Source organism: Pseudorasbora parva, chromosome 1 (assembly GCF_024679245.1).
Source record: "Pseudorasbora parva isolate DD20220531a chromosome 1, ASM2467924v1, whole genome shotgun sequence".
In the NCBI taxonomy this organism is placed as follows: domain Eukaryota; kingdom Metazoa; phylum Chordata; class Actinopteri; order Cypriniformes; family Gobionidae; genus Pseudorasbora; species Pseudorasbora parva.
Window position 1 is genome coordinate 58332352 of NC_090172.1, and position 20346 is coordinate 58352697.

Consider the following 20346-nt stretch of genomic DNA (forward strand, 5'->3'; position numbering starts at 1 on the left):
TCTCTCATTCTTTTTGTCACTTTCCATTTCTCACATGCTTCCTCTCTATTTCTGTCTCCTGTTTTCTCTTTCTTTCTTTCACTTCACATCTCTCTTTTTTTTTTTCAGTTTGCTTACAGAGCATATCGCCTCTCCATTGTGTTTAAATTCATTTTCCACTTTCTTTAAGAAGGCAATTAAGAGCAGACATACGCTTTAATTGAACACAGATATGATTATATTGCATTTCACCAGAACTGATCCCAAAGCGACCCATAGAGAAGCAAAAAGGAGGCAGAAACCAAAGCCTAATGAAGGTCTGATTGGGCATCGTGAAATATGTTTACATATTTAATGCATAGCCTATGAGATGCTCTTAACATGAGCGATGTTTAGCCTTCGTTTGTTTTTGTTTTTACCCTTGGTTTGTTTAGCTTAGTTGTACTCTGACGGTTGTTTTGATTGTTTGTGACCTTGCATGTGTGAGTCAGTAAGATCTCAAGACGTTGTTTGTTTGTAAGTGATGAGATGTGTGCTCACAGACGGCTCTGCATTTTCTCTGAGCTCTTCCCATCTGTTTGTATACATGTGTTTTTTTGCACATGTGTCGTCTAGGTTCTCCGGCGCGCTCATTTCCTGCCTCGCGTCAGCAGTGGAGAGGAAGTGCATTTGACTTATGCTAGGCTGTGTCAGATTCTGGATGAGAGGATGAGGAGGAACTTTACAGACTGGAATCAGAGTCTGGACAGAGAGTGTCTCCGCAGTCTCGACCAGCCGCTCATGATCCGCTGTAAAGGGAAGGCAAGCCTGTTGGACATCAACTTTAACAAGTACATGATTACACACATACACACACACACATATACAGGCCCTCCAGTACCTCTGAGCTCACTGTGATTGTCAGTATAATTAGACATCCCTATGTTTCTTACCAGGGAGGATTTTGTCCCTGATTGTAAGTACATAATTGCACACTATATCATTTTTCCCCCCATATTTTTTTATCATATTTCTTTCTTTTTATGTGACCATTTTTGCCTTTAAAGGATTAGTTCACTTTAAAATGAAAATTACCCCATGATTTAGTCACCCTCGAGCCGTTCTAGGTGTATATGACATTCTTCTTTCTGATGAACACAATCAGAGTTATATAAAAAATATACTGACGTTTCCAATCTTTTTAATGGCAGTGAACGGGGCCCACGGGTTTGAATCTTTCTTTGAAGCAAATTGATGTGTTTTTGTAAGAAAAATATCCATAATTTAAAACTTTATAACGTAAAATATCTAGCTTTATGCCAGGCTGCCTTCCAAATTTAATTTATGGAAAAAAGCGTAACTTATCCAGTGTATGACGTCGAATGTAGCGTAAGCGTTTTGAACAATGAGAGGCTTTTTTTACATTTAAGTTGAATAAGGAAGGCGATCTGGCGGAAGCTAGATATTTTACTTTATAAAGTTTTAAATATGGATATTTTTCTTACAAAAACCCACCGATTTGCTTCAGAAGGCCTGGGTACACCTTTTTGCAGTGAAAGACAAATACACCTAGGGTGGCTTGAGGGTGAGTAAATCATGGGTTAATCTTAATTTTAAAGTGAACAAATTCTTTAGTGGACAAGACAGAAAGAAATATCATATATATATAGAATGTATATAGAACTATCATAGCACCTTATTTTCTGGGAAGTTTTCATGGAATTGATCCATGCTACACACATTGGCCCTCATTTATCAAAAGTGCGTACACCAAATTTCCAGTGTACACCCAAACCCACGGTGACTTTATAATCTCACCCACGGTGAGATTTATCAATATGGACGTTGGCGTACGGCACGCTCAAATCCTACACCAGCTCAGGAGGTGGTGTGCGCACGTTTGAGTTAGTGCGAAAATGCGCAGGAAAACAATAACACCACAAAACGCACTGACAAAGATATGCTATATTATGACCCACTGTAAAAAAACAACAACAACATATTAATTATAAACTTCAGTGTTTATTTTTGTGCAACATGGACTTCAATGTTTAATTTGTGTGACTATACCAAAGCATTTGATTTGTAGGCATGTGCGCTTTACCTGACGCTTCAGGGTTAGGCCCGGCAGCTGCGCACGGACTGGGACTGAAAATAATTCAGACTGACAAAATAATAAAAATGACATTCTTTTCCTATAAATAATAATAATAAAATAAATAATAATGACTTTCTTCTTATAAATAACAATAAGCGTCATTAATAATACAAATCATACCCTAATAATAATAAGAATCTTACAAATTGTCATGCTATTATTAATGTGAATGAATGATACTCCACATCACATCATCATCACTATATCGTACACCCAATAGCCTACATGTGCCGTGATACGAAATTAAATGCTAATTGTTTCAAAACATGTTCTGTAAAATAATGCATTGATTATTTCTCAACCAAACAGCTATTTAAACTGCTGGAGTGCGCTTCTCAACCCCCACACTATTAACAGTACTCGTAATTTAGGTCCATATTTTGTTTTTGTGGGTGCCTTTAATCCCACTCTTTAAATTCCCCACTTCCCTGGTGATCGGCTCGTTGGGCGCGTCTCAATCATATCACTAGTTCAGTAGTCAGGGCACTGATCACGGAAGTCAGCCCATTGACTTATGTCCTAATCAGTGCCCTGGACTAGTAAAATGATTGAGGCCCACCCGATCTCCACGGAGAAGTTTCGCTTCTTTTGTCGTCTTCCGTGTGTCCATGGCATAAAATGAGGGCGTGAGGAGGCGGAGACTTGAATATATAGGGGCGTGCTATTCTAATGACGATCGTTTTCAGCCGCGGCATTTATCAAGGGCAGGTATTGCGTACACCTGGATTGCAGAGGTGCGCACAGCTTCATAAATCAGGCGGTGAGAGACGTGTAAGCATAATCTTACGCCAACATATACGCCCGTTTCTACGCAAGATTGATAAATGAGGGCCATTCTGTTTAATTTTAAGCTGAATATGTTGTGAATACTATTTATAATTGACCTTAATCAACCCATTCAAACACTTTAAAGTAATCAAGTTGTGCTGATCTTAAATCTTTCATGAACTGTAGTCATAATGCATATTACTAGAGATGTTTTATACTTCCTGAATATTCTAGTGTGAATACAAACACACAGACTCTGAATGTACAACTGTGTTTGTGTGTTGAGGAACCTATTGAAGATGTTTAATGAGATCCATTACTGGGACCGACTGCTTTATGAGATGCCTCACTACGTCTCAGAGGTGTATCAGCGGAGAGAGGAACTGCACAACCTGAGAGAGAATGTCCTCCTCGTTGTTAGAGACTATAACAGGTCGGTATGGCTGACAGATACTGAATTTCTCTCCCACATGCTTGCTGACAAACTTGTAAGGAACATGCATAGATGTCAGCATCATCATCACAATCATATTTTTGGCACATCTTTCTATAAAGTTATTTTTTAAATATATATATAACACAGTGACACTTTCACGGTTTTACATATAATATCATAATGCTTATGTTAATCCTTTATAATGTATAATGCACACATGACAAACAACCAACTTCAGATATAACAAGCAATCTGCAAATATTATGATTCATTTTAACTTTGTTAACAATTATTTATGATCGATTATTTTGAAAGGTTTTGGAGATTCTACAAGGTGTATGTAATCTTTTTACCACGACTGTACAGTATAAATATATACTTTTTGTATCTTGTTGATGGACAGGGCCACATCCTAACTTTATCCCTTGCAGACACTCATTTGACATTTTAATTTTGTCAAAAGACATTACTCATTACTCAGACATTATAAACCTTTTTTATATTGAAAACTGACTTAACAAGTTGACTGTAATATATTTATGAGGAAATGATCTGTAATTTACTTCTCATAAGTATAAAAAAAAGTATATGACTTTCACACACAGAGGCATACTTGCCAGTTTAAACGGGGAACTTGTTAGGTAACATCTTTAATAGACATTGATATTACTCTTCACCCCTTTGGCCAACACAATTCATTTTAAGCACAAACTGAGTGTTTACATTCCATCTGCCTCAATATACACATCTCCATTCAAGACTTAGCACATCCAATCTGGAGAAAAGCACTTAAATTAAACACACACACATGCACACACACAATTCCGCTGAACAAAACAATTCACACTTATGTCCCTCGTTCTGTAGTGAATAATAACCTCCTCCTCTCTCACATAAGCCTCTCAGCGCTCGCACACACACGTGCTCTTCAGACTGGAGGACTCATTGTAACTCTCAGAGGGACAGAGTGAGTCATCTCTGTCAGTATTGTTACCACATTTAATGCATTCTACACATGCCAGCTGGAAACAAACACTTAAACCCAGCACAAGCTAAACAGGCCACTTGCCCCAAATGGCAGAACACATCCACTAAGACTTGTTAATCCATTTTTACCACCCTCTTGTTCTGTTATGCTTTTAAAATGGCCTTGCTTGTTTTTAAAAACGTTGTAAAAGAAATTTGTCAATGGCGTTAAGACCTAAATGGATTATGCAGTGAACTTACACTTGTATGATTGTGTTCACTCTCAAACAGAATCATTACTGCTCTGAATGCAGATGAACTGGGTCTCTTCTCTGAGAGAATTCGCTTCTTGGACAAGAAAATCCAACCAGGCCTGTCAAAACTGCACTGGTCCACAAAAGGAACAGCCAGCGCCTTTATCAATGACTGCAGACTGCACGCCAACAAGGTCAGACGTTTCTGACACACACACACACACACACACACACACACACACACACACACACACACACACACACACACACACACACACACACACACACACACACACAGACAATAGATAGTATAGTGAAAAGCTTGTATTTCTCTGGCAGACAGAACTCTTCTGGACTTTCCCTGAGTAGAGTATGAATTTCAATGCCGGTTCAATACATAACCATAAGAAAAACACAGGTGATGAAGCTGGTCAGCCAGCACAAGCTCTCTGGGAAAACTGATGGACAGAGCTGGACAGTAAGCCTGATGTGGACAGCGGCGTGGTTTTTTCAATAGAGAAATCTCCTGAGCTCAATTTGGAGTCCAAAAATGGCAGAGAATTATAGAAAAGTGGTTTGCAACCTCTTTGACTCTAAGGTAGATCCCTTCACAGGTCCACTTCGATACGAAAACCTGAAGACCTCTACTCTAAGGCCTCCTATTGTTCACAAAAATATTTTAAGGCCCTATGTCTTTTGTCTAAAAATATATATTTTAGAGTTTTACATAAAAAGAAAGATGTGTATTCTTAAAAATCTATAAAATGCCCATGGAGATTTCGTAAATGTTTTTCGAGCATGGCCCTGTTTGATGTAATAAAAGGCAGAATTCCTTGTAGATGTACTTCTCCCGAAGCGAGTGCTTTGTCAACCAGAGCGAGAGCTTCCCAAATAACCCAGCGTTAAGGAAACAGTGGATGCAGTTTGTTTTGCAAGTTCTGCATGTGCGTTTGTTTATTCCCAGTCATAAGTCAAAACTGCTTGCGGTGCTGCTGCTAACATCTTGGTGCCAGATACCACAGCACACCTTCAGGCATCTAGTGCAGTCCATGCCTCGACGGGTCAGGGCTGTTTCAGCAGCAAAAAGGGACCAACTCAATATCAGGAAGGTGATCATAATGTGCCTGATTGGTGTAAATCCCATTGTCATGAGGATAAAAACTAGCAATCAAACATTTGGGGTTGGCTTTTTTTAAACATTTTTAAAAGAAGACCCTTACATTAGCTCTCACTAAGGCTGTATTTTTTTGATAATAATACAGTAAAAATAGTAACACTATAAAACAATTATTACAGTTAAAACAATTGAAATTTCTATTTGAATATATTTCCATTTATTCTTGTTATGACTAAACAGAATTTTCATCATCATTACTCCAGACTTCAGGGTCATATGATCCTTCTGAAATCATTCTTATATGAGGATTATAATTGTTATTTTGGTTATTAGTGGTTAAATCGTTTGTGCTGCTTAATATTTTTTGCGGAAACCATAATACGTGAATCGATGATGAATATTAAGATTGAAAGTCCATTATATTTCTTTAATTGTCTTAAGTAATCCACTATCAGCAGATGTGGCAAAAAGAAAAGAAAAAAAAGAAGTACATTTTGGACCCTAGCTGCAATTATTCAGGAACAGAAGCTTTGCTCATGTTTTGTTCTGATACAGCTGTGTCCATTTTTCTGACGATATTGCTTTTGTAATGCAAGAGAGTAAGGCAGCAAGTTTTACTGAGAATGGAAGTGCGATTCAGTGGAGTGCAATTGTGCAATCCTCTGCTGGCTGTCCATCACTCCTACAATGTACAAGGCAATATGATATTAAAGCACTGGCATTGCCCTTTAGCCATGTGGTAAAGACACACATACACACACATACACAAAGGCATGCAAGCAGAAACATGAATGCCCCATCTACTTTAATAAAGGCCGCACAGGCATCTCAGTATAAACAGCCCCAGTGTTCGCAATAAAAGCAGGGAGCCTCGATTCAGTGCCGCCACTGTGCCCGTTTCAATCTCACTTGCTGGAGAGAGCTGGGGGGAGATCAGGTTCACGTCAGAGTCAATGTCAGACATCCTTCGAGCCCAAAACAGAGCTGGCAAGAGCTTCACTGGTAATGGAGAAGTGTGGAGAACACGACACATCTGAGCTTACACACACCCACACACACTTAGAAATGTAAGTATACATTCTACACACTCGTGCACGTAGAGTAATCTTCCCCTTTGAGGCTTATTTCATGTGACATGTTTCATCCCATGAAAAAGTCATGAGACGAGCTGGATCCAGAGCTAGGAGGAAGAGTGAGATTATGCGGCATGCAAGATGCTTCAGAGAACCTCTGCGCAAACTCCCAGAAACGTCTCAGCACCGCTGCCCTCCGCAGATGGAACAGGGAGCTGTTGGATGAGAAAAGCTCGATGCTTTGTGGATAAGAACTGCCTCCTTTGATTTTAAGCACAGGAATGCGTTGAAATCAGAGGCTCTATTTCTGTGGAAAAGAGAGAGAAGGAAACATGAGCTGGACGATCCTGCTGGAAAAGCCCTGCTGCTTTGTTTGAATGCGTTTTCCATCCTTCTCCCACCACATTCCTCTCGCACCCATTCTGTCAGCTTTACTTCTTGTTTGTGCTGTTTTTCTTTGGTTGTTTACAATTGGTATTAAGATGCGTTTTGGTCGATCGGATCACAAGTGGACGACGCTAAATGCAGGTGTAAAATGTTTTAAGCTTGTCTAGAGGTAGCGCTAGCCAGACGGGACGCCAAACTTTGGCAGCTGAAGACTCGAGACGAAAAACATACCAAGCACAATGATCTCTCACCATTCCTGAATTCAGCATTTTGTGGGGTCAGAAAAAAAGCGGCTACTCTCTGTATGTTTCTCTGTCAGATCAGATCAAAAGATCTGAAAAAGCCCATACATTTCCCCGCCCGTACACCATCCCCTTGAAGAAATTAGGACAGAAGTGGTTGAAAGTGGACAAAAGAGACACCTTGTCCACTTGTGATCTCATCGACCCAGTGTAAACAGGGCCTTTGTGTTGTTGTTGTTGCTGCTTTTGTTTGTTGTTTTCGTATGTTTCACTAAAGATATGAGGTGGTAAGTTTTGCATTGGCAAGCACCACGCAAACTCTCTTTTTTTTGGTTTTTTCAACCACACTCTCTTTCACTCCCTGTTCCTTTTTTTCCCCTCATTAATTTGGTCATTAGTCAGGACAGCCTAATGGAGGAGCTCCTGGGCTTTTAATGATTGCTTTGTGCTGTAACTCCTCTCAGAGCAGTTAGTCAAATCTACCTGTGTGTTGCTTCTCACTACAGGTGAAAACACATTTATTCCCATATGTTTTTTAGTTAAGAGAGAGAGAGAGAGAATGCTAAAGTACTGTTTCACAATAGCTCAGGTTTTGAAACGTTGAGAAGTGTGTGATTCTGTCTACTGGAGTCTGTGTTTTTCAATAAGGCAGGCATCCACAGAATCAGTAATAGACCTGCATGCGGTAAAGTAGTAGCTCATTTTAAATAATGGCGCAACAATCTCAGGGAAAGGTTATAGAAATAACAAGAACAAAGATTTGTGTAGCATGTCATTTTTGTCTAAAAATGCATTAGAACAGTTGTTAATGTAAACAAACCAAGGATGTAGAAGTTCAGGTTCAAATCTTACAATTTTCTAAGCAGTGTGCTTTGGGATTAAACGTCTGTGCTCTCTCTTTGTTTTTCTGCTTTCTGTGTTTTTGATCTCTCTTCTCTCCCACAGGTGCAGCTAATGGTGGATGAGTATAAGGCAGCTAACCTGGCCGCCTCTAAGCTCTGTGAGCAGATCAGGGAGCTGCTTTTGGTACGTGTAGATAGCAAGATATTCCATGGAGACCTGGAGTTCCAGGAAGATCAGCAGAATCATCAGCATAGCCAGCTGCTCCGACTGCAGAGCGCACACCAGAACATCGTCAAAATCATGGCCAGAGTCTATGGGACCTTCCACCTAGATGGCCCAGAGGTGTGTTTAAGCTTAAGATTTTCTCTACAAAAGGAATAAGCTTCTTGAGGTTGTGTTAGGGTGCTTTCACACTAGCACTTTTGGTGCACACCTGGGTTCGATTGACGTCTGAGTTTGGTTCGTTTGGATGTGAAGCTGTCTTCAAAACCCGAGTCCTCTTAAAAAGGGTGGTCTGGGCGACGGTTCATGTGACCTCTGATAAGGTTTGCTGCTGATATGAACACAGTCATACTAAAGCGTGCAAGGGAACTGCTATTAATGATGTATGATTTAATAAACGTGTTTGTGTGTGTTTCACGCATTTTCCTGGCGAGTGTGAATGACATAGCAGTAAATCTCATTTCTGCTAGTCTTCAGCATCCTTTTGAGCATTTGCAGTACATTCACAGCTGATAAGATGCAACTGCTGTTTCATACTGAAGCTTTGAAAAAACAAAACCAATGGTTCAAAAACAAACATGTAAAAGTGACAGGAGCAATGCTTCTCACTCGCTGTCGATACCAAGCAATGGGATAAACCGCTATTGCTGTGATGGCCTAAATGCACCACGGTTCGGACCCAAATAATTTAATCTGAACAGAGTCCAGTGGGGGCAGGGGGAGGGGGGAGCAATCGAACTCAGGTTCGGACTGGGCAATCAAAATAAGTAATTTTAACACACTGAAGGCGTGTTATGTGTGTAAACTCCTTAAGTGACTTATTGGTATAAGAACCAGCTAGTTTAATTGTTAAGACATCTGAAGGTAAATGTATTACCCCTTTGTGAACTTTCTTGTCATCGATTGGCCGATCCCGATCCTGATCATTCAAGCTTTATATACGTGCTCTCTCTCAACTGTCACTGTTAACCCTTACACCCTAAAGGTATCTTTAATGATTTCATGTGGTTTCAAGTGGCACACTTAAAAGTAATTGCTTACAACTCTACAAAAACCAAGGTATCATTTGATAAAAACCCTTTAAATTGTGAATATAATACATTTTTATCATGTTTGGAGTTTATGTTAGAACACTGCTGTGAAAACAATGCAGTTTATTGATTTGATTTGTTATTATTCATGCTTAACATTATGACTATTAGAAAGTATATATGACACATCATGAACTGGGCTTGTTCACAATCATGCCAGCTGCAAGTGGGCCAATTTTGAGTTAATATCTCAAAGCAATCAAAAGTTATGGCATTTGGAACCATGATAGCCTTTTTATCAAAAGTCCATAAACCTCTCCAAACAAGTGATCTGAGAGTTTTACTGAACATAAGAACAATTTACATGTGTAAACGCCCCAATAAAGCATACAAATATTTATAATTACATATAGGAAGTAATAAGAACCTGGTTGATAAGTTTCAAATGTGTGCTCCTTTCCTTTTGCGCACAGTAAATCAAGGCTTGTCAATTGAGTGATCAATCCAAAGCAGATTGAGCGATCAGATCGTGGGATCAGCCAAATTTAGTGACTACCAATCTGCGGCCGATCGATCAGAGGATCCATATTAATAAGCGAGAATTCACCTCATAATGCAAATGTTGTCATCATTAACTTATCCACATGTTGTTCCAAACCCATATGACTTTCTTTCTTCTGTGGAACAAAAAAAAAAAAAAGATAGTGATCTATCCCTTTAAGTATGTATAATGGCACAATAATACTTATCTCTGCATACATTTAACATACTTTTATAAAACCTCATTATGAGGACTTCCCATTGACTTCATATTGGTGTTTGTGTTTTCAGGTGCAACAGCACTGGGTGTCAAACTTGGAGAAGCTGGACCGAATGGTCGAGGAGGCGTTTCGTGTGAATATAAAGCGCTCTCTGCACGAGCTCTCGAAAGCCATCAATGGAGACGGCAAAACTTCTCCGAACCCCTTGTTCAGAGTAGATGTGGTCCTGAAACAACAAACTCCTCGATCTCCTGCTCAGGTGCACACAAACAGACACAGACAAGACAACATACAAAAGTAATGCAATAGTCATTGAAAACTATTTACCCTCACATTTAGACAACATTTTTACATAAAAGCTCTGTGTCAGTGCAAATCATTGTGTTGGTCACAGAGAGCTGCTGGCCATGTGTTTTACATACAGCATAAAGACACTATCATACATCAAGCAGAGGGCATTCAGAACACCACAACCTCTATAAATCACAGCTGTGGCTGCACTGCTGCGTTATTCAGCACTTCACTCTCTTGCTCGGGTATATTTGGACCGAGGCCTATGGGTAATGTCCCATGATGCTTAGTCAGCTAAACACAGTGAGAAAGGAAAAGCAGAAACGCTAGTTTGACTTAATTGAATATATTTTAGGGACATTGGTTGCTTTGGTCTGTGGAGACAGACTGCCTGAGGCAACGCGCTCTAAGTGCCAGAGGGAAGGGAAATGCATTAATGCTAGCTCAGGACACACCATTAAAGGCCCTCTCACACCAACGCAAAATGAATAAGCAAAACAAATCATTGATGAATAGTCTGTTCACACCAAGAGCGAAAGTGAATATCCGTCAGGCTGATCGACAACCAAATTCACGCTGGTAGAATATTTGCCGCTACACATCTTTTCCAGCTCTCACAGAGGAGATGATTAGAAATGGTCACAGAAAACCACAGGACGTTAGAGGAGCTAGCAATATCAAGATTCTGTCATATTTCAGCAATAAAAATAAATATAGATTTTCTGAGATTCATGATTCCATATTTGAAAACTTTTCTACACTAACATAGTCAGAGCAAAAACAAGTACATACTTCTGCGATGAAAGAAGAAAGTGTGAAGAGTTTAAAGTGCTTATTAACAGATCATTTATTAATGTGCAATATTTGTGTGGTGGAAATTAATTGTAACTTCGCATTATGTACAACCCACTTTGTACTTTTTCGGTAGTATATGTAAATGAACAATGTTTACTCATTCTCTGTGTTACCTGGAGCGAGAAATTTGCGTTTGTTTATCAAGACTTTTGACAGCTCTAGGCCCTTCGTTTTATTGAAAGCCCCTTTTGCCGGCGGTGAAGTACCCCTTTAAATAATTGAGAGCATCAGCATCTGTGTTGGGTTTTCCTGGTGCATTATTTTTTTCCTGGTTTCGTTAATGTTCATATATTTTTTAAAAAGTTGCGTGTGTTTAGCCTGACAAGCCAGACCCACATCAAGATGTTTGGTCTGGAAACTGACCATAGACAGTTCAATCCGAGGGGCGGATAAACGGTTGTCTTTCAAACTCCCTCTGCACGGTATGCACGCAACTGGATATCGCTACAACCAACCAGAGCAACGAAGGTGAAGCAGAGCTCATTGATAGATTAAACATCTGCCGTATCCGGTCTGCAAAACTCAGAACACATCTTCCCTTTTTAAGAATGACTTCAGTGCCGTTCTTTGTTCTTTTCTCAGAGAAAAGCTTAACTCCAAGTCTTCCAGAGTCGCGGTCAAAGCTGATTCGAAAGACCGCCATTCGCCAATTTCTGTGTTTACTAGAAGCACGCGCACACGCAACTCGGCCGTCATTATATTAAGCCCCGTCATTATAAGAGAAACCCATGGCTATCGATCTCAGCTAATAGATATGATCCAGAATCTAATTCGGAGGCTGAAATAAATTGAACAGGAGAAACAGCAACAGCAGGACGTCCGTCTCTGTGGTATGTACTGTATTTAGTGGCCTGTCAACATTTGTGTGTGTTTACTCGCAGTTTATGAGGACATGATTCGGTTTATGGACTATTGTATGCGACTAAACCTTAGCAGTAGCAAGCAAAACGGTTTTGCACGTCAGACTAGTGTAACGTTATACATAGAACAACAATGGAGTAACCGTTAGCGCATTTGAATGACGAAGCACGCGATCGTGTCGTTTACTGATGTTCACATACGTGACGATAAGCAACAGCACAGACATTTGAAGCAGTTTTACTCACCGGCTGCTTCCAATGCAGGACCGAACCTTTATCGCTGGGACGGCTCCGTCAAAAACACACTTCTTGGAGTGTGGAGATCCACTTTGCGATGCGACTGAAGCATTTCTGCGTTCAAATCGATTCAAATGCAGCGTTGCCTTCCCGGAATGCTGTGCTGAAGCGTTGAAGTCGCTTAATGTCAAAGTAGAGCGCGGCGCGGACTATAACCGACATTAGTGTTCACGGACGAGTGGATCTGCAGCTGAGAGAGTGTTTACGGCCGTGCATTTCCTCTCTCGCTGTAGTCATGCGCGCGCGCACCCTACCGGGAGAAGAGCCCGTACGGCCCATACAAGGACCTTCCGGTCTATTAACGTCAAGTCGACCCATACTCGAAAAAAACTCTCCGAAACTTGTGAGAAACCGGAAGGAGTATTTTTAACACAGAAATACTCCATCAAACGTCCAACATTAGTTTTTGAAACTTTGTCTATGTTTAGGATGGGAATCCAAGTCTTTAACCGTGTAAAAAGCTCAGTGTGCATGAAACAGCATTTCACCCCCCCTTTAAGTCTTCTCCTCTGTGTGTCTGTCCAGGTGGATTTCTCTCCTTCTCTCCAGAAACTCACCCACATAGTGAACAGCATTAGCTCTCAACTCATCAAGACCATCTCAGTGTTCAAACGTCTGCCCGACCTACTGACCCGCCAGCGCTCACAGAGAAGCCCCATCCACAGCATCATCGGTACTCCTTCTCATTCACCACATCCCTCCATTTGTCCTTTATGCCCTTTTTATTATTCCTGTTCGCTCACCCTCATGTCGTTCCAAACCCATATGGCTTTCTTCTGTTGAACGCAGCAAAAAGAAGGAGAAATTATGAAGAACTGCATAGGTCCTCTTTTTGTACAGTTCTTCAGATTCCTCTCTTTGTGTTTCTCTGAAAGAAAAATAAACACAAAGCCACAAAGATGACTGAATAATGACAAAATGTGTGGGTGAAAAATCCATTTGCATCATTTGTGTATTGCTTAAAGGGTTAGTTCAGCCAAAAATTAAAATTGCTGTCATTAATTACTAGGGGTGCGACGAGATACGAGAATGAGACGAGACAAGATTTTTGCACAGTATTTTTAAGAAATCCTTGATGGCAAAATTCATTACTGGAAAAATAGTCTGCAGGTGTATTTTTAAATGCTTAACTAATCATCTTGTAATGAATGTCATTTCAGTTCTACTTTCTGAGAATCAATTATCATGCATTGAATATAATTGAACTTATATACATTAAAAGACAAGAACATACAAGCACTGTAAAAAACAAAAGTGACCTCCTAATTGAACTCCTTTCCACAATTTGAACATAGAAATAAAAACGGTATTCATAACAAAAATAAATAAATGCAAACAATAAGTGCAATTATAATCACATTACTCTCTCAATATTCAAAGTGCAAACAGAGAGCAAAACAGAGACCTGGTGTCCGTTCTTTGAACGGGGATTGCACACAAAAAGTATTCTCGTTGCTTCATAACATTAAGGTTAACAATGTTGTGATATCTTTCTTGAGTCTTGAAAGTGGTTGTGATATTTAAAAGCTCTTAATTTGTGTACTGAAGATGAACGAAGGTTTTACAATTTTGGAATGACATGAGAGTGAGTAAATGTTGACAGAAATTGAAATGTTTAGTTGTGTGGCTTCAACAATAATTGATGTGTTCTTACTTTCCTGCTTTCTTTTGATTTCAGAGCAAGATGAAGAGATCTGTAAGATCCAGGGAGCCATAGCTGCAGGAATGGTGACTACTGCATCTTTCCTGCAGACCTACCTGAAGACCTGGGACAAACACAGAGAGATCTGGGAAATCGAAAAAGACGGCTTTATACAGCGCTACCAGCGGCTCAACCCTACAGTAGCTTCCTTTGACGCCGACATCGCCAGGTCTCTGTCTTTCTTTCAAAATGAGTGTAAAGTGTTGAAAAGGCTGGATCTAAATCAGGGGTATTCAGTTAAAGTTCCAAGAGTTCTGGGCTCGGTTGCATGAAAGCGCCCCCCCCCCCCCCCCCCCCCCCCCCCCCAAAAAATTCTGTCATTAATAATAATAATAATAATAGATTTTATTTTATAATGCACTTTTCCTCTCTTAAGACCCATAAAGACACTAAAGATGTCGTTACAAAGCCCATCTCACTACAGTGGCTCTACAATCATTTTATGAAGCGACGAGAATAGATTAGTGCACAACATTTTTTTAAATTACGACTTTGTTCAACAAATTATTGTCTTCCATCTGGGAAACATGAAGACGCATGCGTGAGAATATGACGTAGAGTCGGCGGAAGCGAGGATCTTTGTTTACCAGCAAAGGAAGACGTGCCGTTTCTAAGCTGTTGAATTCTACATTGAGTGTGCTTTAGGTCTTGGTGTAGTGCTCAAAATGGTGCTAAAGTGTATATTTCCTGGATGCCCGAACTAAGTGTCCACTTAAGGAACTTTAAGACTGTCATTAAGTATTTTCCCTTAATTACTTGAGAGTTCCCTTAAGTTCTGTTTTACTTAAAGGGATACTTCACCGCCTTTTCATATTAAACTATGTTATTCCCTTAACTTAAACGAGTTGATACACACCTCTCTCGTCTGAGTGCGTGCACTTAATCTCTCTGACGCGCGGTGACGATCTGATAGCATTTAGCTTAGCTCCACTAAGCCCAGTTCATTCACTATGGAACCAAACAGAGATCAAGTTAGAAGTGACCAAACACCTCCACGTTTCCCCTATTTAAATACAGTTACACGAGTAGTTGAACGATCAAGTATGGTGACACAAAATAAAATGTGGCGCTTTTCTAAGCGGATTAAAAAGGAGAACTATAATGTATGGCGGAATAGCACTTCTGAGAGTACTTCGGCTCTGCGCAGTAAAAAGTCACTCACATCTCCCTATTGACAGAAATGAGAGAGTGAGGGGGAGGTGTGAGGAAAAATGTTTCGGCCGGGACTTTTTACTGCGCTTTTTAATGCTATCAGATCATCACCGCGCGTCAGAGAGATTAAGTGCATGCACTCAGACGAGAGAGGTGTGTATCAACTCGTTTAAGTTAAGGGAATAACATAGTTTAATATGAAAAAGCGGTGAAGTATCCCTTTAAGTTCTTAGTCCTTTTTTTGATCCTCCCACAAAGGATCAAAAAAGGTCCCTTCAGGCATCTGGTGAACTCAAACGTGATGGGTGATTTTATTTTAATAAATGAGGATGAAGTGCATTTTAGTGATCAAAATAAGCCTATTGAAAGTATGATGTGAAAAAGTGTGTATTGTCAAAAATAAAATTGAAAGAACATTGAAAGAATTTTGAATTTTGAAGAATGAAAGAATTTTTATATTTTGATCACTTCCACTGTGCCCTGTGCCAGGCTTTCATCTTGTGTAATTATAGAGGCAGGCTTGGGTGTTTTTGGGTCTTTTAAATGAATAACTGGTTTGTCCTTGGTCCAGTTTGGTTTAGATTTCTAGTTACAGCAGTAATGAAAGGAAGAACACGCACTTTATTACAGTTTAACAGAGTTGTTTTATGGATATAAAGTTTACCATTTTATTAAGCACCCCTGAAAAGGCATAAGGTCTGTATTTATTTGTTTACTGGTAGTTGTAATGAGTGTTTTTATGTAATTTGCTGTGTACATTGATGATAATGCAAAGGAGAGAGTGTGTTTGTGGAAATGACTAATGTGCACGTCGTGTACTGTGTATTCAGCTCTTACTGTGATTAAAGTGCGCATAACAGAACAAAGCAACTCATCAGTAAAGTTGCTGTAATTTAACATGCTGTAAAATTGATCTGTGGGGTATTTTAAACTAAAACTTCACAAACACTCTGGTGATATCTATGTAGGACCAAACCTGCACAAATTAAAAATAAATAATTGAATAAGTAAATAAATGAATTAATAAATAAATATACACATATGTAAATTAAATAAAAACTTAAATAAATAAAGAAGAGGTCCTGGGACCTCTTTCTCCCATTTTCACTTCAAAATTTTGGGCTGGCTGTTCCTCCGTTGCCTCCCCTGACGAGCCACCACTGTCGAAATGTCTGTAGCACAGAGATGCCAATCCTGTCCACATCTCTTCCCTATAGATTTTCTCTGTACTAACCAAATCATTATCATGTCAACAGTGGATGCTTGAGGCTGTGTGTTTGGACACACAGATGCTGTGTGTGATTGCACAACAATGACCTTGTTCATGTTTGTGTATCTGTCCTGAGCTGGAAGGACATTTATGTGTTGCCTGCCGTCCCAATTCATGTCTCAAGTTTTTCCACATCAAATAATGTATGATACTTAATGACTACTGTTAATGTAACATCTTGCTTTATTTCATTAAACTCACTAAACTCACTCACAGAAAGAACTGATGTTGCACACTTCAGTTATTTTCTTGAAAAACTTCTTTTTTTTTTTCTTTGTGAACTGAAATGACAAATTAAATTGCTATTAATAGGGAGCCATTATGACTGAGCAAAAAACAAATAAAAACATCATATGTTACAGATCCATTTAAACAAAAAAGTAATTTAGTGGCCATTATTAATTATTAGAAGCGTTGTCTGTTAAAATGTACCATTAGTAGTGGCGATAAGAAAAAAATAGTTTGGAGAAAATGTAGTCCAGATACAATCACAGCATTGTTAGGAAAGAAAAATCAGGAGACAAGCATCCAAGTTTCCGTCCTTGAACCTTCTCCACTTACTGATGTATCATGGGAAAATACATTTTATTTACAAAAAAGTTTTGGTTTTGGGATCTTAGTTGATGGACACATGGTGCTTTTCATTCTATTATTCAGGATATATATAATGAATATATAATAAAATATAACTGAATTATTTTATAGATTTATCTAGTGTCTGATGTTAGACTTAACAACATAATTTATTTTTTGTTGTTGTTAATCAACACAACCTGCAAACAATCTTCATTTTGAATCAGGACTCATTGTGGTACTAGAAAATTCTTTAAAAACTTAAAATAAAACATTAAATGTTAATGTAATCTTTGTTTAGAAAGGAGAACATCTCTTTGCAAATTTGCATTTTATAGATATGTATATAAACTCTCATTGTGCTGATTCTTTAGTTTCAAGAGAATTTTCCACTTTATTTACTCTCTCTCCCTCTCCCTCTCTCTCTTTCTCTTTCTCTCTCTCTCTCACTCCAGATACACTGAGGTGGCGAACAATGTCCAGAAGGAGGAGACAGTGTTAAGTTTGCAGTTTGTGTTGCTGGATTGTTCTTCGCTCAAATTCTCTCTGTTGCAACATTGTAACGAGTGGCAGAGCAAGTTCACGCAGCTGCTCAGCCTTATGGCCAGTGCCAAACTCAAAGAACTGCACAGCTTCCTGCAGGAAAACGCTCTCAGGTGTGTGTGTGTGTGTGTGTGTGTGTGTGTGTGTGTGTGTGTGTGTGTGTGTGTGTGTGTGTGTGTGTGTGTGTGTGTGTGTGTGTGTGTGTGTGTGTGTGTGAGACCCGCTCAAGCTCTGTTCCAAAACCCTGCCTCGCTGTCTATATAAGCAGCTGGGATCCTAACTGAAATGAAACCTCATAAGTGACCGATTTGAAACGCTCTTCATGGGCAGCGACTGTGTTAATGGTCACTCATGCATGCCACGCCAATTAACACCCCTCACGTGAAGAGCATAAGAGACTCGACAAACCTCTCTGTTGATTCCAATAGAGTCTGACATTAGCATGTTACTAAGCCTGACACTAATAAATAGTTCTGTCGACTAGAAAGAGAATATGGAGATTTGGAGGTGGGCTTATTTGACTTGAGTCTGTGTTATTTTAGTATCATTTAGATACTATTATAGTAATTTATTAATATTTTGAATAGCTGCTCTTGTTTTATTTCCATTTTAGATCAAGTTTTTAGCAATTTTGCTGTGTGTTGGTCATTTACATTTATTTCAATTTTATTTTTAGTTCACCCCATAGCAACACCCTTGCTACAGCACAGCATCATGCTATAATCACTCAGAATAGCTTAGCAACTCCAAAGCAACATATACCAAAATGGCATCGTATAGTAGGCAGCTCAGTAAGTGTTGAAACAGGGCAGCTATACTGTATGTTTAGTTCTGTGTTTTTGTTCTTAATTCGCTTAGAATAGGCATTAAATATTTAGCATGCGCATAGTCATTGACTGTTTGTTTATTTTAGGTTGTCTCAGCCTCCTCAGACTCTGGTGGAGTTGGAAGAGAGTCTAAAACTTCTTGAAACTCTACAGGCAGATCTGAGTAAAACCGAAAGTCAGATTCCGCCCATCCACGAGCAGTTTGCCATCCTCGAGAAATACGAGGTTTCCGTCGACCCCGCTGTGAGTGTCGCACCACACACACACAAACACACACACACAAACACGCACACCCTCAGGTGTTCCAGTCAAATTGTCTCCTAAATACACTTTCATCTTCTGCCTCTATTCCTCATTTGACTACGCTTTTATTTGACTCTTAGATTTTCTCACTCTCTCACTCTGTCTCTGTAGGTGTTGGAGTTGCTGGAGGCTCTGAATGCAGAGTGGGTGTGGTTCCAGCAGGTTATGATTGACAGTGACATCATGTTGAAGAAACACAAAGACATGATGAAGAGTGGGCTGATCGTCTCCTCTGAGGAGTTTAAGAAGAAGACACAGTTGGCCCTACAGAGCTTCAATAACAATGGTGAACACACATACACATCAGCGTTAAGAGTTTCAACTGTTAGAGGATGGGAAAACACACACACACACACACACACATACGGTCAGTAGGTATACTACCAGTACTGTCTCAGAGCCCACTGAGAGCTTCACATCCCAGCATGCCTCTTTTTCTGTAGGTCAGTTCGCTACATGGATGGCACAGCAGGCCTTTGCTTTCTGGGGCCGTGGGTGTTCTGCATAGTGGGGAGTGCTAGGTAGAGCCATCAACCTCCCACACACCCCACGGCACATCACAACCAATTAGCCTTCAGATAATGTTTTAGAACGCCATGGAGCCTCACCTACAGCACAAGTGACCGTCACGCTAACATCCTGCCCTTGACTGCACTCTCAGCCTGTCTGCCGCCCAGTTTCTCTCTCTGCTCTGTGCTCTCTCTCTCTCTCTCTCTCTCTCTCTCTCTCTCTCTCTCTCTCTCTCTCTCTCTCTCTCTCTCTCTCTCTCTCTCTCTCTCTCTCTCTCTCTCTCTCTCTCTCTCTCTCTCTCTCTCTCTCTCTCTCTCTCTCTCTCTCTCTCTCGTCTCTTGTTGTCCCGTACTGCTGCTCCACCTCCTGCTGGTGTCTCTGCACTGTTTATTCTCTGCTCTATTAAAAACGGGATTGAAAAGTTCTTTTTCCCCATCTCTCACTGCCACCTCTCTTCACGAACAAAGTCAGGTTGTGCCGAACTGTATCAAAGAGGACAGAGTTTTCGTCCTACTTTCGCTTCCCTCCTTTTTCATTCTTTCCTTTTTCCCACACTTCTTTGCTCACTCGTTCCCCATCTCGTTTCCATTGTGTTTGCGTTACCTTGTGATCGTTGATAGCTCTGTGAAGTCTGTTGTTTTTCGGTTTGATCTCCTGCCATTCCTTCCCCGTGTCTGTTCTTCTCCCACTATGAATCCAAAAGCCTTTACGTCTTGATTCAGACAAAGTTGGAGTTTTGGCACAGCCTTAGCTTTTTGCTAAGTCAACACGTGGCAAGCGCACTCGACGCTCACCGTCATTATTTACCACAATCCCAGAATTTCCGAACGTGGGCGGCAGCTGCAACTTGTTGAGAACGACTGGATTGTTTGGATTGTTCCAGCAAACAATGGCGGGCTCCTTCAGGTTAATGAGGCCAGGAAGCAGCTTTGTGCAGAGAGAAATTT

General features: G+C 40.1%; 1 protein-coding gene across 2 annotated transcripts in view; it reads left to right on the forward strand.

The window, feature by feature from the left end:
- Positions 1–20346, forward strand: part of dnah2 (dynein, axonemal, heavy chain 2) — a 234435-nt gene that overhangs the window by 67833 nt on the left and 146256 nt on the right. For both annotated transcript variants that reach the window (XM_067446627.1, XM_067446618.1), the window contains 10 exons: positions 595–809; positions 3171–3317; positions 4578–4734; positions 8305–8544; positions 10287–10475; positions 13045–13192; positions 14198–14390; positions 17672–17872; positions 18673–18829; positions 19001–19175. In XM_067446627.1, the coding sequence (XP_067302728.1) occupies positions 595–809; positions 3171–3317; positions 4578–4734; positions 8305–8544; positions 10287–10475; positions 13045–13192; positions 14198–14390; positions 17672–17872; positions 18673–18829; positions 19001–19175 (1822 nt within the window). The remainder of the gene's footprint in view (positions 1–594; positions 810–3170; positions 3318–4577; positions 4735–8304; positions 8545–10286; positions 10476–13044; positions 13193–14197; positions 14391–17671; positions 17873–18672; positions 18830–19000; positions 19176–20346) is intronic.